The sequence below is a fragment of the Plodia interpunctella genome, chromosome 18, assembly GCF_027563975.2.
Source record: "Plodia interpunctella isolate USDA-ARS_2022_Savannah chromosome 18, ilPloInte3.2, whole genome shotgun sequence".
Lineage (NCBI taxonomy): Eukaryota > Metazoa > Arthropoda > Insecta > Lepidoptera > Pyralidae > Plodia > Plodia interpunctella.
Window position 1 is genome coordinate 1,610,887 of NC_071311.1, and position 24,809 is coordinate 1,635,695.

The 24,809-nt window shown below is 35.6% G+C and overlaps 2 protein-coding genes across 8 annotated transcripts in view; one reads left to right on the forward strand and one right to left on the reverse strand.

Moving 5' to 3' along the window:
- The first annotated feature begins 74 nt into the window (after positions 1-74).
- Positions 75-7,183, forward strand: LOC128677691 (protein yellow-like). Of its 6 annotated transcripts, none has more exons than XM_053758708.2 (8): positions 75-475; positions 546-749; positions 916-1,037; positions 4,151-4,410; positions 4,793-4,904; positions 5,080-5,271; positions 5,523-5,673; positions 6,920-7,183. In XM_053758708.2, the coding sequence occupies exons 1-8, from the start codon at positions 247-249 to the stop codon at positions 7,090-7,092; spliced, it is 1,443 nt and encodes a 480-aa protein (XP_053614683.1). In that variant the 5' UTR covers positions 75-246; the 3' UTR covers positions 7,093-7,183. The 6 variants fall into 6 exon arrangements, with proteins under 6 accessions (XP_053614683.1, XP_053614685.1, XP_053614684.1 ...); XM_053758710.2 differs by having other exon boundaries at positions 76-475; positions 5,523-5,739; positions 6,920-7,057; XM_053758709.2 differs by having other exon boundaries at positions 76-475; positions 5,523-5,718; positions 6,895-7,056.
- Positions 7,179-24,809, reverse strand: part of LOC128677690 (uncharacterized protein) — a 66,501-nt gene continuing 48,870 nt past the window's right edge. For both annotated transcript variants that reach the window (XM_053758707.1, XM_053758706.1), the window contains 8 exons: positions 19,287-19,387; positions 18,587-18,693; positions 17,143-17,228; positions 15,399-15,579; positions 14,254-14,513; positions 13,069-13,291; positions 12,208-12,435; positions 7,179-11,321 (listed from right to left, as the gene is read on the reverse strand). In XM_053758707.1, coding sequence (XP_053614682.1) covers positions 11,211-11,321; positions 12,208-12,435; positions 13,069-13,291; positions 14,254-14,513; positions 15,399-15,579; positions 17,143-17,228; positions 18,587-18,693; positions 19,287-19,387 — 1,297 coding nt within the window. In that variant the 3' untranslated portion in view covers positions 7,179-11,210. The remainder of the gene's footprint in view (positions 11,322-12,207; positions 12,436-13,068; positions 13,292-14,253; positions 14,514-15,398; positions 15,580-17,142; positions 17,229-18,586; positions 18,694-19,286; positions 19,388-24,809) is intronic.

Consider the following 24,809-nt stretch of genomic DNA (forward strand, 5'->3'; position numbering starts at 1 on the left):
GTTGTTTTGATAGAATTATGGCGAATGAGGCGATTAAAACCTTATTTGATTAATTTGCAAGAATAATCGTAATGATAGAAACTGTCATCTAGCATGTTTTCATTTTCTACTTGCATTTCTTTTATTATGTAGCGAAACTTCCAATCATTTCATTAAAAACCTAAACATTCGTGAAAAGATGTTACAAATATAATTATAATACTATAAATCAACACAGACTTTCAAAATTGCAGTTAGAACCGAAATATGTGGAAATTATTATTTTTATCAGTATGCCTGTTATGGACTGTCGCTAAAGTTGCGTGTCTTCTCCCACCCAAGTTTGCGTGGAAAACATTAGACTTTGACTGGGAAACCCCTGAGGATCGTGAAGAGGCTATATCTTCGGGGTCGTATATACCTGAAAATAACATGCCCACAGGCGTAGCTAGATGGCAGAACAAAATATTCATCACCATTCCGAGGTGGAAAAAAGGTAGGTCGGTAATAAAGCTAGTTGAAATACCTTTTTTGGTCACTTAATCATTAAATTTATCTTATTATAGGCGTTCCTGCTTCTCTCAACTATGTTTTAATGGACGGTCCTCAAAACCAGACCCTGAAACCGTACCCAAGCTGGGATGATGGTTACGTCAAGTCAGATACCTGTTGCCTTGGCTCCAATAGTACAGTCGTCTCCACGTTCAGAGTTAACGTAGACAGCAAAGACAGACTCTGGGTGGTCGATAATGGTGCTACCGATATGTCTGGTAAGCATTAGTTCATGTTGGTAACTAGTGGCAGGATCGTCATGTAATGTGACAAATTTGCTATGATAAAACATTGCTTAAGTCTAATAGGATAAGATATTTATCTTATTTCAACGTTTTTATATCTAATATAGTCGACTCTAAAACATTTTTACATGAATTTCAGGCGATGTGAAACAAATAGCTGAGCCTGCAATCTTGGTATTCGACTTGAAGACAGACGCTTTGATAAGCCGCTACCCCTTGTCTGCGGAAGTTCTCAAAGAATCTTCAGTTCTTACGAGCATTGTAAGTTCTCAACAAAGTCAATCAATCAATCAAATCAAATCAATCAAATCATTTATTCATATAACAATAATAATTGTGTTTGAATATAAATAGAATACAAAATAAAAATTACAAAAAAATATACAATTAAACTTAAAATATCTAACAAAACTTCGATATATGCAATAATTTTTTTTATTTGTTGAAGAAATCCTCTATGTCGTAAATGTTTTTGGCAAGTAACATATTTTTCAGTTTGATTTTAAATAAATTAAAACTGATATTTCCTCTAAATTCAACTGGCAGTCTATTAAATAATTTAACCCCTTGATAGTACGGACTATGCCTGACAACATTTAGACTGGGTATTATATTAGAAATGAAGTGTTTTCGTCTGGTTCCTTCACGTACGATTTTTTCTTGTTCCGTTTCTAGTTGAGGTAGCTGTTTTTTAAAATCAGTTAAGACCACAAGCAAATACAGACCAGGTACCGTTAGTATTCCCAACTTTTTAAAATGTGGTTTACAAGAATCTTGTGGTGTTATTCGTACCATAGCGCGTATAGCCCGCTTTTGAGATACAAAAGCTCTATTTATATTATAGTCATAGCTTTGTCCCCAGTATTTTATGCTATAGCGAAGCCTGGACTCAACTAACGCAAAATATACCATTTTGAGCTTCTCCATACTAATTTCTTCACGAAGGCTACGTAAAGCAAAAGAGGCTGATGAAAGAGCACTTTCAACTGACGACAACTCTTTCTTCCAATTTAAGAATTCATCAATATACGTGCCCAAAAATTTCACATTGTCCACTAAGTCAATTTGCCTATCATTAAATTTTATGTCTAAATTGGAATTATTTCTACTTGTAGATTTAAATAATATCACTTTGGTTTTACTGTCATTTATCATTAAATTGTTGTTGTCAAACCATACATGAAAAGCTTTTAAAGCCTTGTTTATCTTAATGTTTAAATTATTAATGTCATTATCGTGTATTATAGCATTTGTGTCATCGGCAAAATTAATTATTTATATGTCAGGTATACATTTATTTATATAGTAGATTAAATCATTAGTAAAAATAATAAATAATATTGGTCCTAGAATAGATCCTTGTGGGACACCCCTTTTAATTACTTCAGTTTTTGATTTGACTGTTCTTTCACGTCCATCTTCTATGTCCTTCATTTCAACAAACTGTTTCCTATTTGTTAGATAAGAACGAAATAGATCTAGTCTCTTTCCTCTTATTCCTAGATGCTCGAGTTTATTTATCAATATCCCATGATCAACTGCATCGAACGCGGAACTAAGATCAAGGAATAAACCAGCCACTTTATTTTTATCATTGAGCCTTTTTGTAACCTCTCCAATCAGGTTATCAATTGCATCCTTAGTACCTTTACCCTGTTGATATCCAAATTGTTTGCTACTAAGAATGTTATGTCAATTTAAATGTGATAGCAATCGCTTTTTCATTACTGTTTCAACAATTTTCGAAATTATGGATAGTAGAGATATAGGCCTGAAATTTTTTGGGTCCGTTTTAGATCCTTTCTTGTGAATGGGTATTACCTTGGCAATCTTCAGCTGATCAGGGAAAATACCTTCTACGAAGCATTTGTTTATGAAACGGCTCAAAGGCCCTGCTAAAATATTTATATTATCCTTGATAACTGCGATGGGTATCTCGTCATAACCAGAAGATCTCTTTAATTTCATTTTATCAACAATTTTTTTGATTTCGTAAGGAGTTACGGGCTCCCAAGACGCAGCTCCGGCCACTCTGTCTACAGTCATTATTTGTAACGCTTTATCATTATTATTATTAGAAGGTAACTTACTGTCAGTTTTAAAATTATCAGAAAAGATGTCAACAATATCTTGCATATTATTAATTAAGTCATTATTTATTTTTAGATAAATCTTATTATTTGTTAATTTAGACTGTTTGTTTCTGCTTTTATTTACAGCTTTCCAAATGGCTCTGGTGGAGTCTTCTGCCTTATTAATTTCTTGAGTAATAGCCAATTTACGCGCCTTATTAATGACTCGTCTATATAATTTTATGTACGAACATTTATATTTTTTTATAGATTCATCTGTATCTTCATTTATGGAAGTCAGAAAACGATTTTACTCGATACCTTTAGACCACGTGTCACCCAGTTTAATCTAGAAGTACTACCAAATTTTATTCGCTGCTTCCCTTTCCTGAACGAATCATTAAATATTTTTTGTAAAGTTTTAAGAAAAGTATTTATCCCTAAAATAGTCCAATCTTGTTCTTCAAGTCTACTTTTAAACTTATTTTTGTTATTTGCGTTAAAAGAGCGACGTTCGGATATGTAATGAGAATAAGAGCTATTTTTTATTTCTTCTAATTTAATAGTACAAAAAGTTGCCGCATGTCCATCTGCCAGTCCGTTGTGATCTACCATGATGTCAGAGATATATTCCTCGGGCACATTTGTCAAAAAGTTGTCAATGCATGACTCAGCAGAATTTCTTCGGAAGGTCGTGGTGTTTATAATTGGCCTATAGTTGTAGCCTTTTAATAGAGATAAAAAGTTATTGCATTTATCGTCGTCAGCCAATAAATCAATATTAAAATCGCCACAGATTATGCATGTTTTGTCGAAACAAAAATTCATCAATTTCTCAAGTCCAAAAAAGAATTCGTCTAGGTTTTTCTCTACAGGATTTCTATATATACAAAAAATTAACAAATTCAGCTTTACATCTCGTACTCCACATATTTCAAAACTCTGACATTTATACAATTTTTTACATATTTCTAAATTTTCGGTTTCTCTATTTGAATCAGCAAAAATTAAAAGTCTCTCTTTAAATGATATATTGAAAAAACCACATGCAATGAAAATGAGAACATGCTGAATACATTTGAGGCCTTGCATCTTAAAATCTAATAGGTACCTAGTTTGAAAAAAAAATCGAAATTGAGATCGTAAATTCTGTGATGAAAACACGAACGTGGCCGATGTAATTAATATGTAGATAAGTAGTTCCAGATATAACTGCGCGACTTTTATAGTTGGTCCGAACTAGGAATCTGGTATGTAATAGTAAATTCAGAGGGATTTAGATAAATAATTGTATATTTGCAGGTTGTGGACATAGTACCTCCAGGCAAGCCTGACAAAAAGAAAAAGGACGAAAAACCTCAGGAAGAAACTTATGCGTACATTCCAGACATGGGTTCCAACGCGATCATAGTCTTTAAGATGAGTTCCGGCGAAGCGTGGCGGGTGGAAAACCACTATTTCCACTTCGATCCTCACGCGGGCGCGTATAAAGTAGGGGGTGTGGAGTTTTATTGGCGAGATGGAGTATCGGCTTTGTCGTTGTTGCCCCCCAAGAAAGATGGGTAAGCATATCTTATTTAGTTCGCATAGGAACACAACTTTTTTATCCTAAGACTTTCAACATTTAATTTGATATGAATACATAAACTTACCATAGAATGTATTGCTAAGAGGCGAGCTTTAACCTCCTTAACTATACATAGATAAGAAAGGCCAGGGGCACAGCAGTCAGGACGTAAAAACGGGTGATGACTGACGCTGATGATGATATATAGTGGCTCAACAATATTGTGATAAAAAATATTTTGAGTTACACAAAACTTGCTAAGTCAATGTACGGTGTTCCTCGAGGTAGTGTGCTCGGACCTTTGCTTTTTATATATGTGTTTTTTACTTTATGCCACTGCTGCGAAAACAAAAGGGTACTTACCTATTTTTTTCCAGGCAGCGAGATTTGCTTCTATATCCTACGTCCAGTACTAGACAATTTAAAATGTCAACCAAAGTGCTCAGGAACAAAAATACTACTAAGGAGGAACTTTTCAACGCTGTCGAGGCAAGTAGTGAATACACTATTAATACTTATTATATGTGAAAGTGTTTGTTTGTCGTTCTTTCACTATACTATTATATTTTTATAAAACCTGATCTAATTTATTATGTACATAAATATAATTATTATTTGTTTATTTATTAATGACGTCATTGTTTCATGATGATAATGGTTGCAGGTAATCGGCGACCGAGGCCCCAACACCCAGTCCACGGCTTGCGACTATGACCCCAAAAACAACGTGTTATTTTACACGCAACTCAGCAAAAACGGCTTGGCTTGCTGGAACGTGGACAGGCCGTTTGATGCAGATAACACGCCGCTTCTGTTCAGTGACTGTCAGATGATGGAGTTTCCGAATGACGTTAAAGTACGTATATAAATAATTAGGTGTTGCCTAAAGTGTGGAACTCTGAAAAGAAAGCGGGAAAACGTTCAGACGAGAATGATGAAGAATTAGGTGTTGCCTGCAGTTCCATCCGCTGTAGCCTATATTTTACCTTGAGTCAAGAGTTATGTCATTGTCCATAGCAATTTTCGTCACAATCGGCACAGGTTGTAGAAGGATAGAGGCATTTGGACATTGGCATAAATGGCTATCAAATACCAAAATAATTGCAGGTGGACAACGAGAGCAACATCTGGATCCTCAGCGACCGCCAATCCCGTTTTCTGTACGAATCCATGGATTTCGACCAAGTGAACTTTAGGGTTCTGTCCGCGCCGGCCTCGCTCATGATCCAGGAGACGGCGTGCGGGAAAAATAAAGGCGGTATCTTAAGTAGAATGAAAAGCAAAAGCAAAACCAAAATAAAAAGCAAGTAGAAAATCTATTGGGGTATGCCAATCGTGAGGTTTCCTTGTCAAACTAATTGGACTTTTTAGGGTTCCCGTAAATAGTCAATTATATTGCGACATATGAATGAATGACGAGAATGTTTGACTGATTTGGAAAGTTTAATTTTCTTTTCCAAGTTACAGCCTGACAAGAAAGTGAAGAAAACGGATTTTTAACGAACTAATTACATTTTTTGCCATTGCAATACCAATATAATGGTCAAGATTGGTTGATAACCACACAGTGTTGCCAGCCAACAGGAGACAGCGCCTTCATTTGTTTTCCTCTATGATTTGTTTTTTTTTTTCTTATCTTTTATGACACTACTGTATACAGCAACAGCTACTCTTTCACCTGGCCAGGGTGTCCAGTCTACTTCAAGTCAAAATTGCTTTTCAATAAGTAGCTCTTATTGACACTTAATAAAAACTACTATTGAGGCACGATAATGGCATGTCATTAGTAGAATCTACTATAGAGTAAAATCGATAGATCGTTCATTCATAGCGCACAATATAATTGCTAGTTTAACCGCCTGATCAAGTTAAAAATCTTTGCTTTATAGCTGCTATGCACATGAAATGTATGGCTACAAAATTTACATCTTACACAAATTATTTCCAATTTATTTGACTTTCCATTGACAAAAAAAATTAAACTTATATGATACAGTAGCCGATGATAAATATTGCAATTCGACCTTAGGAATGAGACAGCTAATTGGGGCTTTGTAATGTGCTATCTCTGTCTTGTGCGATTGACAAATACTATAGAGACAACGCTTTACAAACCAATGCATCTTTATAAGGTCGATATTTTATATTTTATTGCTGGGTACTGATAAGTAACGGGATTTAGCATGAACCTATTACTACTGAGCTTGCGGCTTAGATGTAAATCTCTCAAAAACAAGAATACAAAAAGTGTACTGTGATGTCTTCAAGGGGGATAGCAGTTACTGGGCTCCCGACTCTTCTTGGCTAAGGATGTAACCTGTAAACGCTAAGTTGAGAGAGAGTGATCTGTGAGAATGGTTCATAAAATTAGCTTCCATTGCGACCACAATGGGCGTATCTCCGTTAAAACGCCAGCCGCAAGTAATAGGCTCATGATATGTTCCGTTATTCACGAATCTTATGTGGCATATCTCTTTAGAAGAATGTACTTGTCCCTAATCCAGAGAGTTCAAGTGATAATGTGCACAATAGTTCGAATGAAAGTGATAAAGGTGAAGATGTTAGTGACAAAATTAATACACAAAGTGAAAAATCTGATAAAAAAAAAACGGGTGAGAGTGAGAAAACAGACAAAATTACATGGGAGAATGACGAAAGTGTTAAAAGTGACAAGTGACAAGTTAAATTGTTAAGAAAAAATTGCATCAGTACCTAATACATTTGTAACTGACTAGTAAAAGTGAATAAATAAAAAACGAATAAAATAATTTAATTTTTTATTTAAATATACAACATGGTAGTTATAACTATGTATTCAATTAAAGTCTATGTGATTGAATATTTAAATAATTTTTGCACGTGTCTCCGCCGATGCTCGTTAGATTTCGTTCAAAATTTTATTTTCTCAGTCTTTTCACTAATTTAATTTTTTTTTTTCGTGAACCGATGAGGTTACAAGCGAGTATAGGAAACGGGCATATCTCAATAAAAATATTCGCATGTATGTATGTCCCAAAAATACAATGTAATGTGAACCTTGAGTCGTGGCCAATAGATACATTTCACATTGTCTATGTTTGGCAATATTTTGTGAAGGTAGCTCATAAATATTAACTACTAATGTTCTCCTTTTTTACAAATAGTCATTAATCTACCACGCCACGAAATATTATATGTTTATTGGAAAATAATATTATTTTTATATCCTTCACTAGCGGCTTGTCTCCTACCTTCCTCAGAAATCACACTAGGGACAGACAGACAGCGGGAAGCGACTTAGTCTTATACTATGTAGTGATAATGCCCATTTTCTATATATGTATAATCGATATCATTCTGTGCCTACGCGTATACCGACCGAACTTACAAGCGATGTTAAAGAGAATTCGATATTTACAAATTTATTGCTTAACGTTATAGGCCATAAAATGTTATATCAGATTTTTTATAAAAAAATTGATAAAAAATTATAGGGAGCGTCGAAAGGTTGGATAAACTACATTTATAGTCACAATTTTAATTTTCTATTACAGTGGCTTACATATGATTTCATATACATTCTTTATCAGTATGTATTTCTCTAATGTCAAAAAATATAAAATATTTAAGGTTTATTTTTGATAACCAAAACTTAAACATGTTTGAAAATTATTATGTCATAATTTTATGCCGTCAGAAAGCGACGACGTTAGTATTACTAAAAAAACGTCATACGTCAAAACTTAGATCAAATTTTAGCTAAAACATTTTTGTTGTAAATAAAAATGGTTAACAACTTGTTAAAAATGATATACAGTGACAAAAGACACTTTTAAAATGTGTATCTTTAAATGTTTGAAAAATATTGAGTCCATTAATATTATTTTTTTTACTTAACGTTTTAAAGTAAGGCTAAAATCATCATAGTTTGTCAGTTATATTTATGATTGTGGTAAAGTTAATTGATAGAAAGAAAATAATCTCAGTTTACCATGTCAATACAACATAACATAACATGAAAATAAATTCGTCGCAATAAAAGATCTAGAAATTTCCCGAATCCACGATTATCTACAGTCAAAATATTACACAGTCACACCAACCTTACGGCGCATAAAAAAGTTTATACAAATTGCGGCAATGATATATACAGCCCATTCGCCGGACTGCTCATCAAAACTAATTTTTATATTTTCTATTTATCTATTATATATTAACGTATCACTTTTCGAAATGAAAAAGATGTCGGCCCCGTCTTCTTCGATAATGATTTTCATACAAGTTAACTGTAAATGCCAGATACAAAGTCATACAAAGAATTTAATAAAATAATTTAAATATTTTCATATTAAACTATAGGTAGTATTTCTATTGTATTCGTGTCTCAATTTGAAATGTACAGATAGTAAAACTATATATCTAACAATCTTGTCAACTTTACATAACTTTGTATTTAATCAAACAAATAGTTATATTATTTCAGTACATTTTTATTCGATACTGCCGTCTTTTTAGTAATGGAATGAGTGGAATACCACCTTCAGCTTTAATTTCTTTTAATGTTTAACGGTTTCTATCATCAGTGAAAAAGTCTACAAGTTGTCTATAGTACTACTTAACAGACACTCCTACTGAAAGTAAAAATAAAAATCTACTTTGCTGCTTTGAAATAGAGTCTATCATAAATAAACAAAATAAATCATATGTAATTTTGACATTTTCCATCTATATGCTTGCACCAAGATATTGCTTTATTATAAAACTATAATTCAATTATAGAAATGATATTATAGCTCCATCGTATTAAGACCTTGAGAGATAAAGCATCTTTTGGTGTACATATATCGGTAACAATGAAAAACAATAGTGAAAAATTTGTATTTAAAAATGTAGACGCTATTTATACAGTATAGGAGTGTCCGCACTGACTTTTATATACTGTGGCCTATCCCTAACCTATGAGAATATGTTGCGTCAGAAAAAACGTACTAGCTACGGGGCCTTTGGATTTCTATCCTACATCGAAAACGCGGAGTAAACCCATTGATAATATATATATATATATATATATATATATATATATATATATATAAAACTATTCCGTTATTGAGTCACAGACAACGCATAGCGGAAACTACTGGGCGTAGGAAGCTGAAATTTGGTGTGTAGGTTCCTAGGACAGTGTAGGGGAGCACTAAGAAGAGGTTTCCTGAAATGCCCACGGGAAACGGATTTTTACTCACGAAGTTCTGGACAAAATCTAGAATATTATATAATTCTTATTATATAATGGAGTCCCTACATGCTGGCTGACGTGGTTTGGAGTATGACCACTCCATATCCAGTGGATGTCGAACGTGGCGACTAAGGAACACATGGTCTAGGCAGCCGATAGGCAACAGCATTCCCAAGGAAGGTTGATGTCAGGCAGGCGGCCGGTTGTAAAATCGCAGACGAATATTCAAATTGAAGGTTGTTTTTTATGCTGACCTCGGGCTTCGTGGTGTCTCAGTCCCTAACGAATACGTGAGTATGCAGAGCCTACTCGTATTGCCTCGGGATCGGCTTTAGTCGGTCCGAAAAAACCTTTATGTCCAAAGAATAAGGGTTAAGCTAATACAAATTGTATCGACTTGCGTCTGACGCGAGTAGATGTGAGTTCTCCCTTAATGTGCAGCACATACAGGAAGATTTGACTTATTGAATGTTAGATATAAGTTTGTGTAAACCTGGTGCAATATGTATTTATATCTGTTTTGTTTGTTTTAACTTTGGGTAAAAATTTGTCAAATTTATTGCCTGTATGTATACAGTACTAGTAAATAAACGTTTTATTTATCTATATATCTATCTAATGTGAAAGTTTATTTCTAATTACACGTCAAAACGGAGCAAGGGATTGAATAGTTTTTTTATGTGGAGATAGTTGGATAGCTGGAAAGTGACATAGGCTATGTTTTATTCCGAAATAGTCACGGGTGCGGTTTCCCAGGGAAAGGATGTATTAAAACCCTAACACAGTATCACAGAGTTTTTGTATGTACTTAAAAGGGTTAACCCAGTTAATTCTTTGTTATATATTAGTTGCACTTGCTCACTTTATTAATAGATAAAATATGTATAGTCTGTGGCTTAATGTTGACACTTAATGTGACATGTGACAGTTGATTTTTACCGCCAATACTCAGCATTGACAACAGCTACGTAGCGTGTTTTATTTATATAAAATTAATTGTTATTTCGAACATAACACTCTTTTAAATACATACATAAACATCACTGTTTGGGGCGCATGTTTTCTTTTAATTTTTAAAATTAATCAACTGAGATTTAGCCTATTATACCATAGATAATGTAAGGATCCTAGCATGGTATTTATAATAAAACATAATTTTAGTGTTGGGACAACAGGCGTATACTAGAGAAATGCATTCAATATTCCGTATATATATTTAGATTTAGGAAAAATTTAAGAGGAATAGAACGAGATATTCATAGATTCTATAAAGTTTTCTTTGTCTTGATATAAAATATGTTTGCCTGTAAGCGTAAAAATAAACATACAAAAATACTATTTTTACTATGGCGAACGTTTGACATTATGCGTGTGTTGTGCGCACAATATATTTTTCCTTGAATGACGCAATCGCTCTATACCAGCGCCCCTAGCGAAGAATTCAATCATTACGTTAGTCCACAAACAATAAAACCTCTCAGAAATAATAACGTTATAATTTATTTTTTTTTACACTTTCGCTCCGCGCGTTCGATGTCCTCGGGGCTAAATAGTCTATAGTAACACTAGTCACAGTCACATTATCTCGTGTCGTTGGTGTCGACGGGTTTGTGTTGGGGGGTGTGTTTCTGTAGACGATTCTTTAGGGGCGAGTTGTATTCCCAGCCGTCTTCGCCTTTCGGGCTGAATAGCTGAAAAAAAATATATAAATAAATATATTGGGCCAAATCACACAGATTGAGCTAGCCCCAAAGTAAGTTCGAGACTTGTGTTATGGGATACTAATTCAACGATATCATATTTTATAACAAATACATATATATAGATAAACATCCAAGACCAGGACCAATCAGAAAAGATCATTTTCCATCATGACCCGACCGGGGTTCGAACTCTCCCGAGTTCAGTGGCAAGAACTTTAACACTGCGCCACCGAGGTCGTCTTTAAAAGTTGAGAGGATAAAATGATTTGGGTATAACCTGTAAAGGGAAAAGTGCTGTGGTGTGGAGGTCTATTGGAATATATAACACGTCGTTTAAAAGCTCTAGTGATGTGTCCTCGTGAACTTGTCTGTTTTTAGGATTTTAATTTCTTGAAAATTATCAGATATTTTCGAGAATATTTTCTTAGCTCATTCTCAATTCTCTAATTAAGGGTATGTAGTGGATACTACAATCAATTTATATATTTTGGACAATCAATATATTTCAATAAATCTTATTTTTCAAAATAACACTATAACCTAAAAATGTATTGCACACAATAACGGGAAGCAACTATAAAGGATAGACAGAAGAAATTACAAAGTAACAAAGATAATATTTTTCGCAACAGGGTGGTTCTCAGAGCGTTTCGACCGCTGCGATCTCGTTGTCGTAACGATTCTTTTCCAAAATATATTGATTTCGGAAATGATTCCTTTGTTTGTATTGTGGTAATGTAAATTTTATGAATAATCCATTCATAAAATTGACATTACCATATTGATAAATTATTTTAATGGTAGATAGTAAACATAATTGTCTTCGTTAAAATTTCGCAACACAACAAGAAGCAAGCGGAGAGCCGGCGGGTACCTGCGTGAGCCACTTGTCGGCGTTGGCGTCGCGCAGCTTGACGGCGTCGCGCTGCGCCTGCTCCACGGCGCGCTTGGCGGCCGTCGCGGCGTCCGTGTCCGCCGCGCGCAGCGCGCACGTCACGTGGCGCCACACGCGCCGCGACTCCTGCGCCGACTGTCGCGGCACCGGCGCCACCAGCTTGCGTCTGGCCTTCATGCGAGACACTTCGAACAGCACCTCCGTGCGCTACACGACGGACGAGTGTGATCAATTGGGCGGCACATATCATGAGAGACGAAGACAAAATATGTCAGCGCTCTGTCTCGTTTCTCCTCATTTCTAATACGCACATCACTTTCGTGTACGTGAAAACGAAAGATGTGTTGGGATCTATGTGCGTTGCGCGACTTTGCTATTTACATCTCACCATCGAGTCGATTCGACGTGAGACGAAGCTAAGCAATCACAGTGCGCCATAGTGACGCAACGACAACCTCACTGCAATGTGATTGGTTCGCTGAGTCTCACTTCGAATCGATTCGATGGCGAGAAATGAAATGCAAACCCGTACTTCGCCCTCTGATACCGTTCTCTGTCTACGCTGGGGACCATAGATAACTATAAACTTCGTCACATTTTTAGTTTCACTCGTACAAACAAAAAAAAATATGTGTTATAAATACACGATAAAAAACAGAAAAACCGGGTTACCCAAAACTATAGGTCGCGAGCGAATATTAAGCAGCCCCCTTAAATAAAACGGTCTTTATCTAACAGTAAACTTTAGGTCACTTATCACGGACAAGCAAAAAAAAATCTATATACTTTTCTTGACAAAAATATCTACTGGTAATTACAAAGTCACCCAGTATAACTTACCCCAGAATCAGTCCACCTGCCGTCCATCCTGGAATTCCACTCTCCCTGCGCAGTATAATAAGGCTTCTTATCGCTCCCGGCGTATATCTCGCACGTGACACGGTGTTTCTTGCCACCGTAGAAGGGCTTCGTCAGGAATTCGATGTTCGCCTTGTGACCGGTTTGGACGCATTCGATTACTACCGAACCGCCTAGCTCTATCCAGGGGACTGTTAATATTGATCTGGAAATAAAATGTTTCTATATAGATACTGATTTCAAAATTCTTTAACAAAAATCTCTTAGGATGATACATTACTGCACACTAGCGCCACCATCACATTTTCACTGATTTCTTTTGTTTATTAGCGAAAACTAAAAAATCATCTTTCCAAATTATTCTACAGTAGATAAAGGAATTTATTGCACAGTATTTTAGATTTCCATTACACAATGTAGTCACAGTCTACTAAACCGAAAACGGTGATCGCCATAATGTGACTTTGTTCTTTTTTTTTTTCAAATATTTTTTTACTTACTGATAAAACATTATATTGTAATCTGACAGATAAACTAACCTGCTAGGCAAATCTGACCGATATGATTGGCCACTTGCGAAACACTATTTTTAACGCTATTCGTATGTTACAATTAGACTATAAGATACTTTATCAGCAAGCGGTCTAACAAGGCCTTAATTAAAGTGCCACAGGCTACTAACAGGGCCTTAATTAAAGTGCCACAGGCTACTAACAGGGCCTTAATTAAAGTGCCACAGGCTACTAACAGGGCCTTAATTAAAGTGCCACAGGCTACTAACAGGGCCTTAATTAAAGTGCCACAGGCTACTAACAGGGCCTTAATTAAAGTGCCACAGGCTACTAACAGGGCCTTAATTAAAGTGCCACAGGCTACTAACAGGGCCTTAATTAAAGTGCCACAGGCTACTAACAGGGCCTTAATTAAAGTGCCACAGGCTACTAACAGGGCCTTAATTAAAGTGCCACAGGCTACTAACAGGTCCTTAATTAAAATGCCACAGGCTACTAACAGGGCCTTAATTAAAGTGCCACAGGCTACTAACAGGGCCTTAATTAAAGTGCCACAGGCTACTAACAGGGCCTTAATTAAAGTGCCACAGGCTACTAACAGGGCCTTAATTAAAGTGCCACAGGCTACTAACAGGGCCTTAATTAAAGTACTAACCTGCCATATCCATTGGGGAAGGTCAACGTGTATTCTTCCCCTGTGTCCAAAAGTGTGACAGTCCCCTTTCCAATATTATGTACTCCTATGGACAGCCCTAGGAATTTGCTCTTCGTCCACACCCACGCTTCGAACTGTATCCGCTTGTTCACGTGTTCCGCGTAAAAGGCAGATATGGGAGGGTGGTGAGATACTTGTTCTGCTACGAAGGAGAGCTGTTCAGGTGAACACCAGGGGACTGGGCCGTCGCCTACTTCTTGCTAAAGGGGGAAAATATTTTTTTTTTATTTTTTCACTTAATACTCTTGTTCGAATACCCAAGAGGAGGTGGAATCAATTTTTTTAATATATTTTTTTAACGTAATACATAATATTAGCAGAGACTCATCAATTAAGTTAGAATACACCTGTGATGAGTCTCGCTCTTTCACCATTGTGCCTTAACTAAAGAATCTACAATACCAAAAGTTACACACAAAAGGTTGTAGGGGTGTACACACTCATACATTTGCGCCAAATTAGCATTCCTGTAGTCGACGGCAAATTGGAGTCGTCCCATATCAGCCTACCGACCACCTCGCGCATAGCTATATTTCTGTACCCTGTAAAAATTGTGCTACGCGAACGAAAACATTGTTTTTTTTGTATTGCTGTGTGCCAATTATAAGTTTGGTACCAATAAAAGCGAAACTTTCGTGAACTGGATTGAGTTGTTTTACTGGAACACTAAATCCTACTGAACATTACAGTAAAAGTGAGACGCTAAAGACGTAACTCGGCATATTAATAGAAATTCGCCAAATAACTTACAAGGTTTATTTAACAACAATATACGTCAATACTCAATTCAAACCACACGACCATCGGCAAGATTGCATTAAAAAATAGGAGAATAAGAAGGGAATGTAGTGATATGGCAAGTGAAAGAGTTAAATGGAAGGAGTCGACATACTGCGCCGACTCCATCGTCAAAAATGTACATTCTACTGCAGACTTCCAAAGCGCAGGTGAAGAAGAAGCGGCGCAACAAACTTCACCGCAGCCTTTTCTCCAAAGACGTCAATTGCGATAGGTCTATTGAAAAGTCTGTTTTTACAAGAAATCCCTAAACTTTATGATATAAATAAACATGTTTATCAATCTACCTTATCAGCATTGCTGGAAGTCTCAGAGCCGTCAAGGTCCCAGTGGCAACGGAACACCTCCCCCAGTATGGGGTTGTAGGGCTTCTTGGCGACCTGCGACTTCCTGCCCGCGTGGTACGAGCTCAGGTACCAGCGGACCACCTGCACCATCCTGTCCCTGGGTGTCGGCTGGTCTACTATCCTGGAAATTGTGTTTAATTATATTAAGAAGAAGAAGAAATTACTTTCTAATATAAAATTTGACGGCAAAAAGTGCCTGCGAACGTCTAATTTCTGATGAAATTGATGTAATATAAAGTAACAAATTTATTTAAATTTAAAAACCCCCGACTTTCAATATTCATTTCGCTACAACTTTTGAACCGATATATCTAAGGATAACTTTTATGCGATGGTCCTTAGATATATTTTGATCAAATATATCTAAGGACCATCGCATAAAAGTTAGCTATCAAATAAAAAAAAACCGCATCCAAATCGGTTCACCCGTTGATGAGCTAAGGTTCCACGTACACAGACAGGCAGACACACTTCGCGGTCAAAGTTATAACACCCCTCTTATTGCGTTGGAGGTTAAAAAAGAAAGAAAACATTACACTTTTTTTAAATTGTGTAAACGTTCACCCTCAAAAAGGCCAGGGTTAGGATTAAAAAAATAACATTGAAATTTGAAGATTTGGCTATTATTTTACAATCGGCCGCCGGCTTTACGTCAACCCACTTTGGTAATGCTAATGTTGCCTATCAGCTGTTAAGCCTTTGTGTCCCTTAGTCGACTCGTACGGCACGTGTACCAGGCATTGCAATGGGCGAGGATGTTGAAATTGCATATATAATTGCAGTATTAATCATAATTAGACTAAGAAACTTGTATATGTAGCGTGAAATAATTGGTATTGATTGTTGATTATTTTCAACGTTGATTTATTCATAAATTGTAATTACGCATCGTTGGATAAAAATTATATATAAATTTTTTTTGTTTGGTTAATTATACGTATATGTATAAGTATATATATATTTTCCTTTCATCAGCACTTGATCACAATCATAACATGTTTCAGTATACCTTTTGACCATGTACTTTATTATGTACTTAATGTTATATTGCTGATAAAAAATTATACATGAATTTATATACAAAAAATGGCAAGCCCTTCTGGCATAATAGGGACCAACACTGTTTGAATGAGTTTCTTTCGGCATTTCTTCTCAGCAGTGGTCGTTCCGAAATGCTAGTAGTTTGTAGCTTTGGTAAACATCATTTAATTTAGATTATGACGTGAAAAAGTGCCTGTGAAGGCCTAATTTCTGAATAAATGATTTGATTTTGATTTTGATAAATATGCATATTATTTATTTTTAAGATTAGTTGATTTGTTGCCAATTTGGTCTGTTGACATTTTGACCTGATCGTATTGTACATCAGTGGTGTTACAATGATTCTTTGAGATATTAAATTGTTGATTATACGGTGTGGACATTTATAATGTTGACATTTTACATGTACACAACAAACGTAATCAAAGTTGTAGTGAATGCCGTGCACGTCTGTAAAAGATGTAAACATTAGAAATAGACTTAAGATTTAATGTAAAAATGTAATGCATATGTTTATATTGTTGATGTGCCAATAAATAAATAAATAAATAAATAAATAAATAAATAAATAAATAAATAAATGTTGACATGAAGTATCTCATCCGAGATATGTAGTTATGTGATATATTTCATTAATACTCACTTAACAAACTGGTCGGGATGTGCGAAGGAGTCTGCATACATTTCTAGAAGCGATCGCCTCTCCAGGATGAACGTCGGTAACACAACCTGTGAATAGACACATTACATAAATCACTAGTGTCAGATTCAAGTCGCCTGATGACTTATTTGCTGAGCTTAAAGTGTTCTTTAATTTTTTTATGAATAAGAGATTTAGATGTTGCTCGGAACTTCGCTCCCGTGGGAAGTTTTGAGATAAAATATAGCCTATACCAATTTTGGATAATGTACATTTTTAATGGTGAGAGAATTTTTGAAATCGATTTGGAAGTTTCAGAGATTACCCGCCTCAAACATACAAACTCACAAACGTTTATCTCTTATTAATAATAGTATAGAGTAGCCAGTATAATAAAATAAAGAAAAATAGTTTATTTGGTACATAATGACAATTAAAACTAAGTTGACAATACAATCCGGAATTAAAACATGCACCAAAGTGGCCCCACTCGGCATGTGTCGTGGCTGGGCCATGACGCTGGTTTTCTGCGGGTACCATACTTCAATTAAAAACTAAATTTAAAACTTATAACTAGATTGTGGCACTACACAACACTTATGTTAAATTAAAAGAAATAATTTGTCCGGATTAACATAGTATTATACAAACAGCGATATCACAATCTAGCCTAGATCTTGTAACCTTGGGTTTAGGCAATTCCAGTCTAGATTGTAATGCTATCTGAATGTATATAGGTTGGATGCAAGGTCATGGTGGTGTTATGCATTACCATCTCTTCATAGTCGTATTTCCTCATGGCTGAGGGTCGTGGTCATTACATAGAATGAAACACATAGAACCATTTTTTTTGCCCTTTTGATGGAGTAACCACTCCATTGCCATCTCCTACACAATTTGATAATCTACCATAGTGCAGGTTTCCTCACGACGGTCGATGAAAAAATATACTGATTCAGATTGTTGTTGATGTATACAAACTCATGTGGCACGAGAAGGATTTGAACCTGGGACCTTTCGATGCACAGCTTTCGTTTCCCGACACGTATATACATACGCTATACAAACATTTACTACATATTTATCTATGATAAACTAGACAGGTAATACTCTTATAAGCGTCTTTTAAGATGTTTGTTTTGGTGTTTTTCAGAGCGATTTCGACAGCTGCGGCCGCGCTGTCACTTCTCAAATTTTAACATACCTAGACAACAATTCGTTTTACTATCTGACTTTAAAATCGTTAATCTGTACTGTGGCAATGTCAATTTCATGAATGATTAATTTTGGAAATTATTGCTTCCTTAAGAAAGTTGTCGGATGGTAATCACAGCGCGGCCGCAGCGGTCGAAACGCTCCGGGAGCCAACACGCTGCTGAAATGGTGTATTAAGTTTTTGTCCAAATTTTGAATTATGTAACATAAAAAAAAATACATTTGATATTACCTTAGTGAGGTCCATGCCAATCTTGACCTGTGACAGTAAATGTGTGACCACTGAGCCGTGGTTTTCCATGGAGCCGAGGTCGCTGTCGGACTCATCCTCATATAGGGCTAGAAATAAAACAAGCAATAAGTCAGGCAAGTGAACGGTAAATGTTAAAAAAAAAAAAAACACCGATGGTATAGAGGAAACTTTGAGAAACTTTTTGGAAAAATATTTGAACTTTACTCTCTCTTACTCATTAGACAACAAGCCTTTCATTTTTAAAGACGGATTTACCTGTCTTTTCAATTTGTTTTCTCAATCATAGAAACCCTGTGTACATTTTCCTAGTTCTTCTCTCCACTTCTTACGACCTTTGGTTATCAGATTAGGGAATGCAATTCCTCAAGATAATTTCAATCCACGTGTTTGCACGACTTCACCATCTTAATCCAGTTGGACCGAGGTATTTGCGGGATCCAGTAGTGCAGCACGCTTGTTTGTAATCCCGCCAGTCTAGCAGCGGGATCCCGCAAAATTTTAGACCGAGATAATCCTGCGGGATCCCGGTATCGCTTTTCCTAGTTATGTAATTTTTTAGTTCGTCGTTATCAAATAAAATATGTATTTTTAAGTGTGATGATAGCGTTAGTGTACGGCCTTAAATAAGTGAGGCGGTGTGTAGGCGGTTCTAAATCGGAGCGTGTATAGCCGGGCTTACCATCATAGTCTATCTCTCCATCAGTGGTGCGCGGAAGGTCGACGGAGGGCTGCGCCGAGTCCTGCTCGGCCGCGCCGTCCGCCGTACAAGTCCGGCTTGCACTGCAACAAAAACAAATTTAATTTAACAATTAAAACATGAATCATAATAGACGTAGGATGTAATTGTGTCCACAAGTTCTCTTCTCTCTTTATTTATGTGACCCTGGTAAGAGAAAAGATTTGTATTTTTGTTTGTAATGGATAAACTCAAAAGATAAAAGGCAGACAGAGATAGGCGAAACCTTCAGGAATGACATAGGCTACTTATTATTATGGTTTTACCCGAGCGAAGCCGGGGCGAGCCACTAGTTAATTAATATTGCCACTGAAATTATAGGACATTTGCCTTATCCTGTGCCAGTCACATTCTTCGCTTTCCAGTGACCTGTTATTTTCGATAATTTATCGTTGATAATATCAGTCAGTCATTCAATATCTTCTATTGTATACAATAGATTTGAGACTAGTACTTGTCCACTTTTATTTACCCATACACGATCATTTGACCAGCAAGTGGGATGTTTACCAATCGGTCTCATACATTTTCGTATCTAGCGTTACTTTCAAGTATTATTGGTAAGGTTTGGTGCAATAAAGTATATTTTATAGTACAGCTAACAGGAACTCACGCATAAAATATACAAAACTTAAAACAAAACATAAAATGTCGCGAGGTCACTAAGTTAGTTCGCGTGTCGAGTGAGTACTGACTCAAGTAATTACATTATGTAAATTACTGTGAGAAAGTATACTTTTACAGACTGTAATGCGCTGAAAAAGAAAAATAACATGTTTCATATATTTATTTAGATATTGATGAAAGCAAAGTATTCGAATAAAGGTAATTTTTGTTTAGTAATTTTCATTCTATTGGGCTGAAATTTTCCACTTCGCTTCAGTTTCCATGACAATACATAAATTTGACATCATGGTGTGCATATGGATACACCATCTGATCTATCAGATCGGCTCCCAATGAGGGAACTCCTGAATGGTGTACACACTGCAAGGATATATTTTTTTTGTCACCCGTTGTATGCAAAAAGATCTCACTTACAACACAGTTTGTGTCAAAAACGTGTTATTTTTGTAAAACTTATTTCGGATTATTTTATGCTTTTGAGGTTATCAGTGGATCTGTGGCCTTAAGCAGAATGTACCGCCTTCAAATCAACATACTATTTACTGTAACATGTTAACATAGTTTATTACAATCCTAATCCTAAACTAATGGTATAAATGCGAAAGTAAGTTTGTTACTTCTTCACGCTCTATCTACTCAACCTATCTTCTTGAAAATTCGCATACATTGTATGTAGTTTTAAGTATGAAGAAGGACGAAGTGTCGAAGGTGGAATCATAACGCATGCGAAGCCTCGAGCAGCAGCTAGTTCACACACTACAATTGTCTATTTCTTCACGTTTCTACCATATATGTTATTTATAGCGGCACAATTTAATAGGCCATTTGCGAAATCGCTACTTTATCTTAATACGGCCATATTTACGACGTCTAGTGATAAAATATTGTATCCCTATAATAAAAGGAAAACTGATTGAGACAAAGGCGAATGAAAATATTTAGAAGAACGAAATTGTATGTACGTCAGTCAGTAAAAACCAGCAATATACACCGATTTTGTATAGATGAATTATTACAAATGTACGTACGAGTATGTCCAGCTTCTCCGGTAGAGATAAATTATTGCCGGTCGAGGGATTCAGCAATTTAGGCGTGACCTTTGCAATGTGATCGTATTTGTAATGCCAGTGATATATCCTGAGGCATGTGATTAATCAAACCGTCCAGTCACACATACACACATACAAGACGTATTAAAATATATACGGGGTATTTTTTTACACCTATAGGTGTAACCAACTGAGATCGTCTGCACCTAGATCTAATTCTTTGTCAGAAATACAAAGATACAAATATCTCTTTAACACAATGAACAAAACGGTTGTTGTATAAAACAAAACTAAACAATGATTTCATACAGATTGATGTAACATACATTCCATTATTTAAGAATGAAATGAATCACTGTATGAAATATTACGGGACACAAATAGTGTTTATCCCTTACAGAGTTCACGAAACTCGAAAGCTTTGTAGCGTGCTTTCTTTCTTATATTATTGCTAACTCTGGTGTCAGATTATATATGTATATATATTCAAGTAACTTTAAGGCAACTGACATTAATTTTTAAAATTACCTACCATCTGATGTAGACTTTGTCATACTTCAAGGCGTTCTAAGAATCGATATATTGTCTCCTTGACAATGGCTTAACCATGGTTAAAATAAACAATAATATACAGAAACTATCAATGGAAGGAATGTAATTGTACGAAAGGAATGTAATTTTACTATAATTTAGATAATATCTTTGAAAACGCAGTAGTTAAAGTATCCACTCTTCATAGCCGTATTCCTCATCGCTGAGGGCCGCGGTCTTTACGTGGAATGAAACACACACACAACTTTATTGGCACTATTCATGAAGTGGTTTGCACATTGCCTTCTCCATTTCTACAATAAATTACCCCCGCGTATTAAAAAAGCAGAATACCTTAAATATTTTAAGTCCGAGTTGCGTGATTACATTACTGAAAACTGCTCATAATAATAATATACAGAAGAATAATCTTTTATTTTATTTTTCTTTGTATCGTCTCTTTTTTGTGCTTGTCACACAAAATGTATAATGTTAGGTACATTATGCATATAAAAACCTACCTAGTATTATAACTAAATACGGTAACTGCTATCTACTTTTAAGCAACTGTTTTATTCTCACGTAAGTAGATTTATTATAATCTTTTTATGAGAATAAATTCTTTAAACCTATTTCACACACAAGTTGATGTTTGTTGAATCGACCAGTGTCAAGTTGATAATCGACCAGTATGCAAGTTTCTTCGCGATGTTTTCCTTCACCAGGAACCGGGAAGTAAGTGGTGGTCTTTTACAATGACAGATTGGTAAACAAACTTATCCATAATCCATCTATACACACAGACAAAGAATAAAAAAAAATAGTAAAACCACAATAAACTATACACCTCCTCAACAATGAAACTATCTAATAAAAAACCGACATCAAAATTCGATCTATGCATACATAGGAACAGACAGACAGTGGGAAGCGATAATATTTTACCTATACTAGATGTATGTAGTGATTAAAGATAACTCAGTCCTTTTTTTGGAAATGTCAAGTCGGTTGGAACTAAACCGCTGACACGATAACATTGACAAAGAATATTAAAATCATGGATTCCCAATAAACAATTCATATTACTGCAAGGGAACCGACATCTGTGGCCGTGTGGCATGTCAGGTCAGGTTCCCTCAGCGGTCAATGTCAAGGCGCTGGTCGATGATGGCATTACAATGGAATGAGTCATGCTCGTGTTATTGTACTACCAGGGCCGGATTATATGCTATCATATGTATGTATATATATGCTTTTCTGACTTTCTGATTATGCCCTCACAAATTTGTAATATTTCGGAATTTCTTCTCAGCAGTGGTCGTACGTATTATTAGTAGTTTGTAGCTTTGAGGATATTCTAATAATGAGGATATCTAATTTAAAATTTGTCGTGAAAATGTGTCTAATTACTGAATTACATTCATTAATATATTAATTTGATTTTGTATTTTATGTAATGAAGAAGAAGCCGGTGGACCTTATTCTACACCAGCGCTCCTAGCGGCAAATAAAATAAATAAATATTATATAATATAAGGACAAATCACAGATTTTGCCTCAAAGCAAGCACGAGCCTTGTGTTACGGGATACTAACTCAACGATACTATATTTTATAACATCAACATATAAACAAAAATAAACATCAAGACCCAGGTCAATTCTAAAAAGCTCAATGACCTGATCGGGTATCGTACCCGGGGAATTCTGGCTGGGTCACAGGATACTAAATGAACGATACTATATTATTATATATAACATATACGTATATAGACATCTAAGACATCTAAGGTCAATCTGAAAAAGATCATATTCCATGTTGACCTGACCGGAGATTGAACCCGGGACCTCCAATGTAGCTTTCCGGCATGAAGGCTACAGAAGTCGTCAAAATGATATACTTCTAAAGCCTCCACTTGAAACATTTCCCATTAGCAGGAAAGTAACCGTAGCTGTAAACTATACTCGTAAATCCATAACTTGAAAACTACATAGTATTGATTAAAGGTCAGGTGAAGTAATCGTAGAGGCGTGCCGTCTGGCTTTCATTGGTGTGTACAGAACCATCAAGCTTCCCTAGTATACAATTATTGTTTGCTTTCCATAGTACCTTATGTAATATATGGTAGCGTGAAATACTGACCATCACTTCACTACGTAAACAAAGTCGCTTTCCGATGTCCGTCTGTGCCATTTGTGCTTATATCTTTAAAACTACGCCACCGATTTCAAAATCAAAATCAAATCATTTATTCAGAAATTAGGCCTTCACAGGCACTTTTTCACGTCATATTCTAAATTAAATGATGTTTACCAAAGCTACAAACTACTAGCATTTCGGAACGACCACTGCTGAGAAGAAATGCCCAAAGAAACTCATTCAGTGTTGGTACCTATCATGCCAGAAGGGCATATTTTTTTTTAATCAGTAATATGACAATGTAAGTACATACACAATAAAGTACATGGTCAAAAGGTTAAAAAGGTATACTGAAACATATTATGATTGTTATCAAGTGCTGATGAAAGGAAAAAAAAAATATGTATGTATAATTAACCAAACAAAAAAAACTTTTAACTATACGAAAAACACAGTTTTTATCTGCTGTAACATTGCTGTGAAATATGAAACGTCTTAAATCAAAGAAAAACTTCAATACATTCACTTTCTTGTCAACTCTGTGAAATAGTAAACAATGGATAGAAATCTGTGATATATAAATATATATATTTCTTTAATCGTGTTCACACTGATGTGGCTTCTTGCGAAGCACCGAATGGTGGAGCTCAATAACAGATTTCTATCAGAATACTATTTTACAATGTTCATTTGTAATTCTAGTTGTAAACAATCAAATATGCCTAATCGCATATTGATGGTAGAAATCATTACCAGTGCTGATATTGGTTTCCGATATCAATAATGTCAACGTCAACACACTACCACATCCAGTTTTTGTAGACCAAGGGACCATTTTATGTGGTTGTTTTGGATTTTCGAGATTCCTAGAAAATCTAATGAGTCTGACTTTTATGGATTGAAGAATATCTCGAATCAGAGTTCTAGTTACAGATATTCGTTTAGCATAGTATGTTAACTCCTTATATTTATCTTTGTGACTTGCCATTTCACATAACATTATCTTCCTATCCATAATTTTTTAAGCAATCCATCCACCTCTGGTGGTTGGCACCATTGGCACCAATGGTTAATCCATCCACCTCTGGTCGTTGGCACCATTGGTTTTCATTTATTCCTGA

What these genes read in the sequence shown, in the direction of transcription:
- LOC128677691 (XM_053758708.2), top strand. Translation starts at nt 247, where the DNA reads ATGTGGAAATTATTATTTTTATCAGTATGCCTGTTATGGACTGTCGCT. An exon ending in CATTCCGAGGTGGAAAAAAG is followed by an intron (nt 476 to 545) that starts GTAGGTCGGTAA and finishes ATCTTATTATAG; the next exon opens with GCGTTCCTGCTTCTCTCAAC. An exon ending in GTGCGGGAAAAATAAAGGCG is followed by an intron (nt 5,674 to 6,919) that starts GTATCTTAAGTA and finishes TCCCTAATCCAG; the next exon opens with AGAGTTCAAGTGATAATGTG.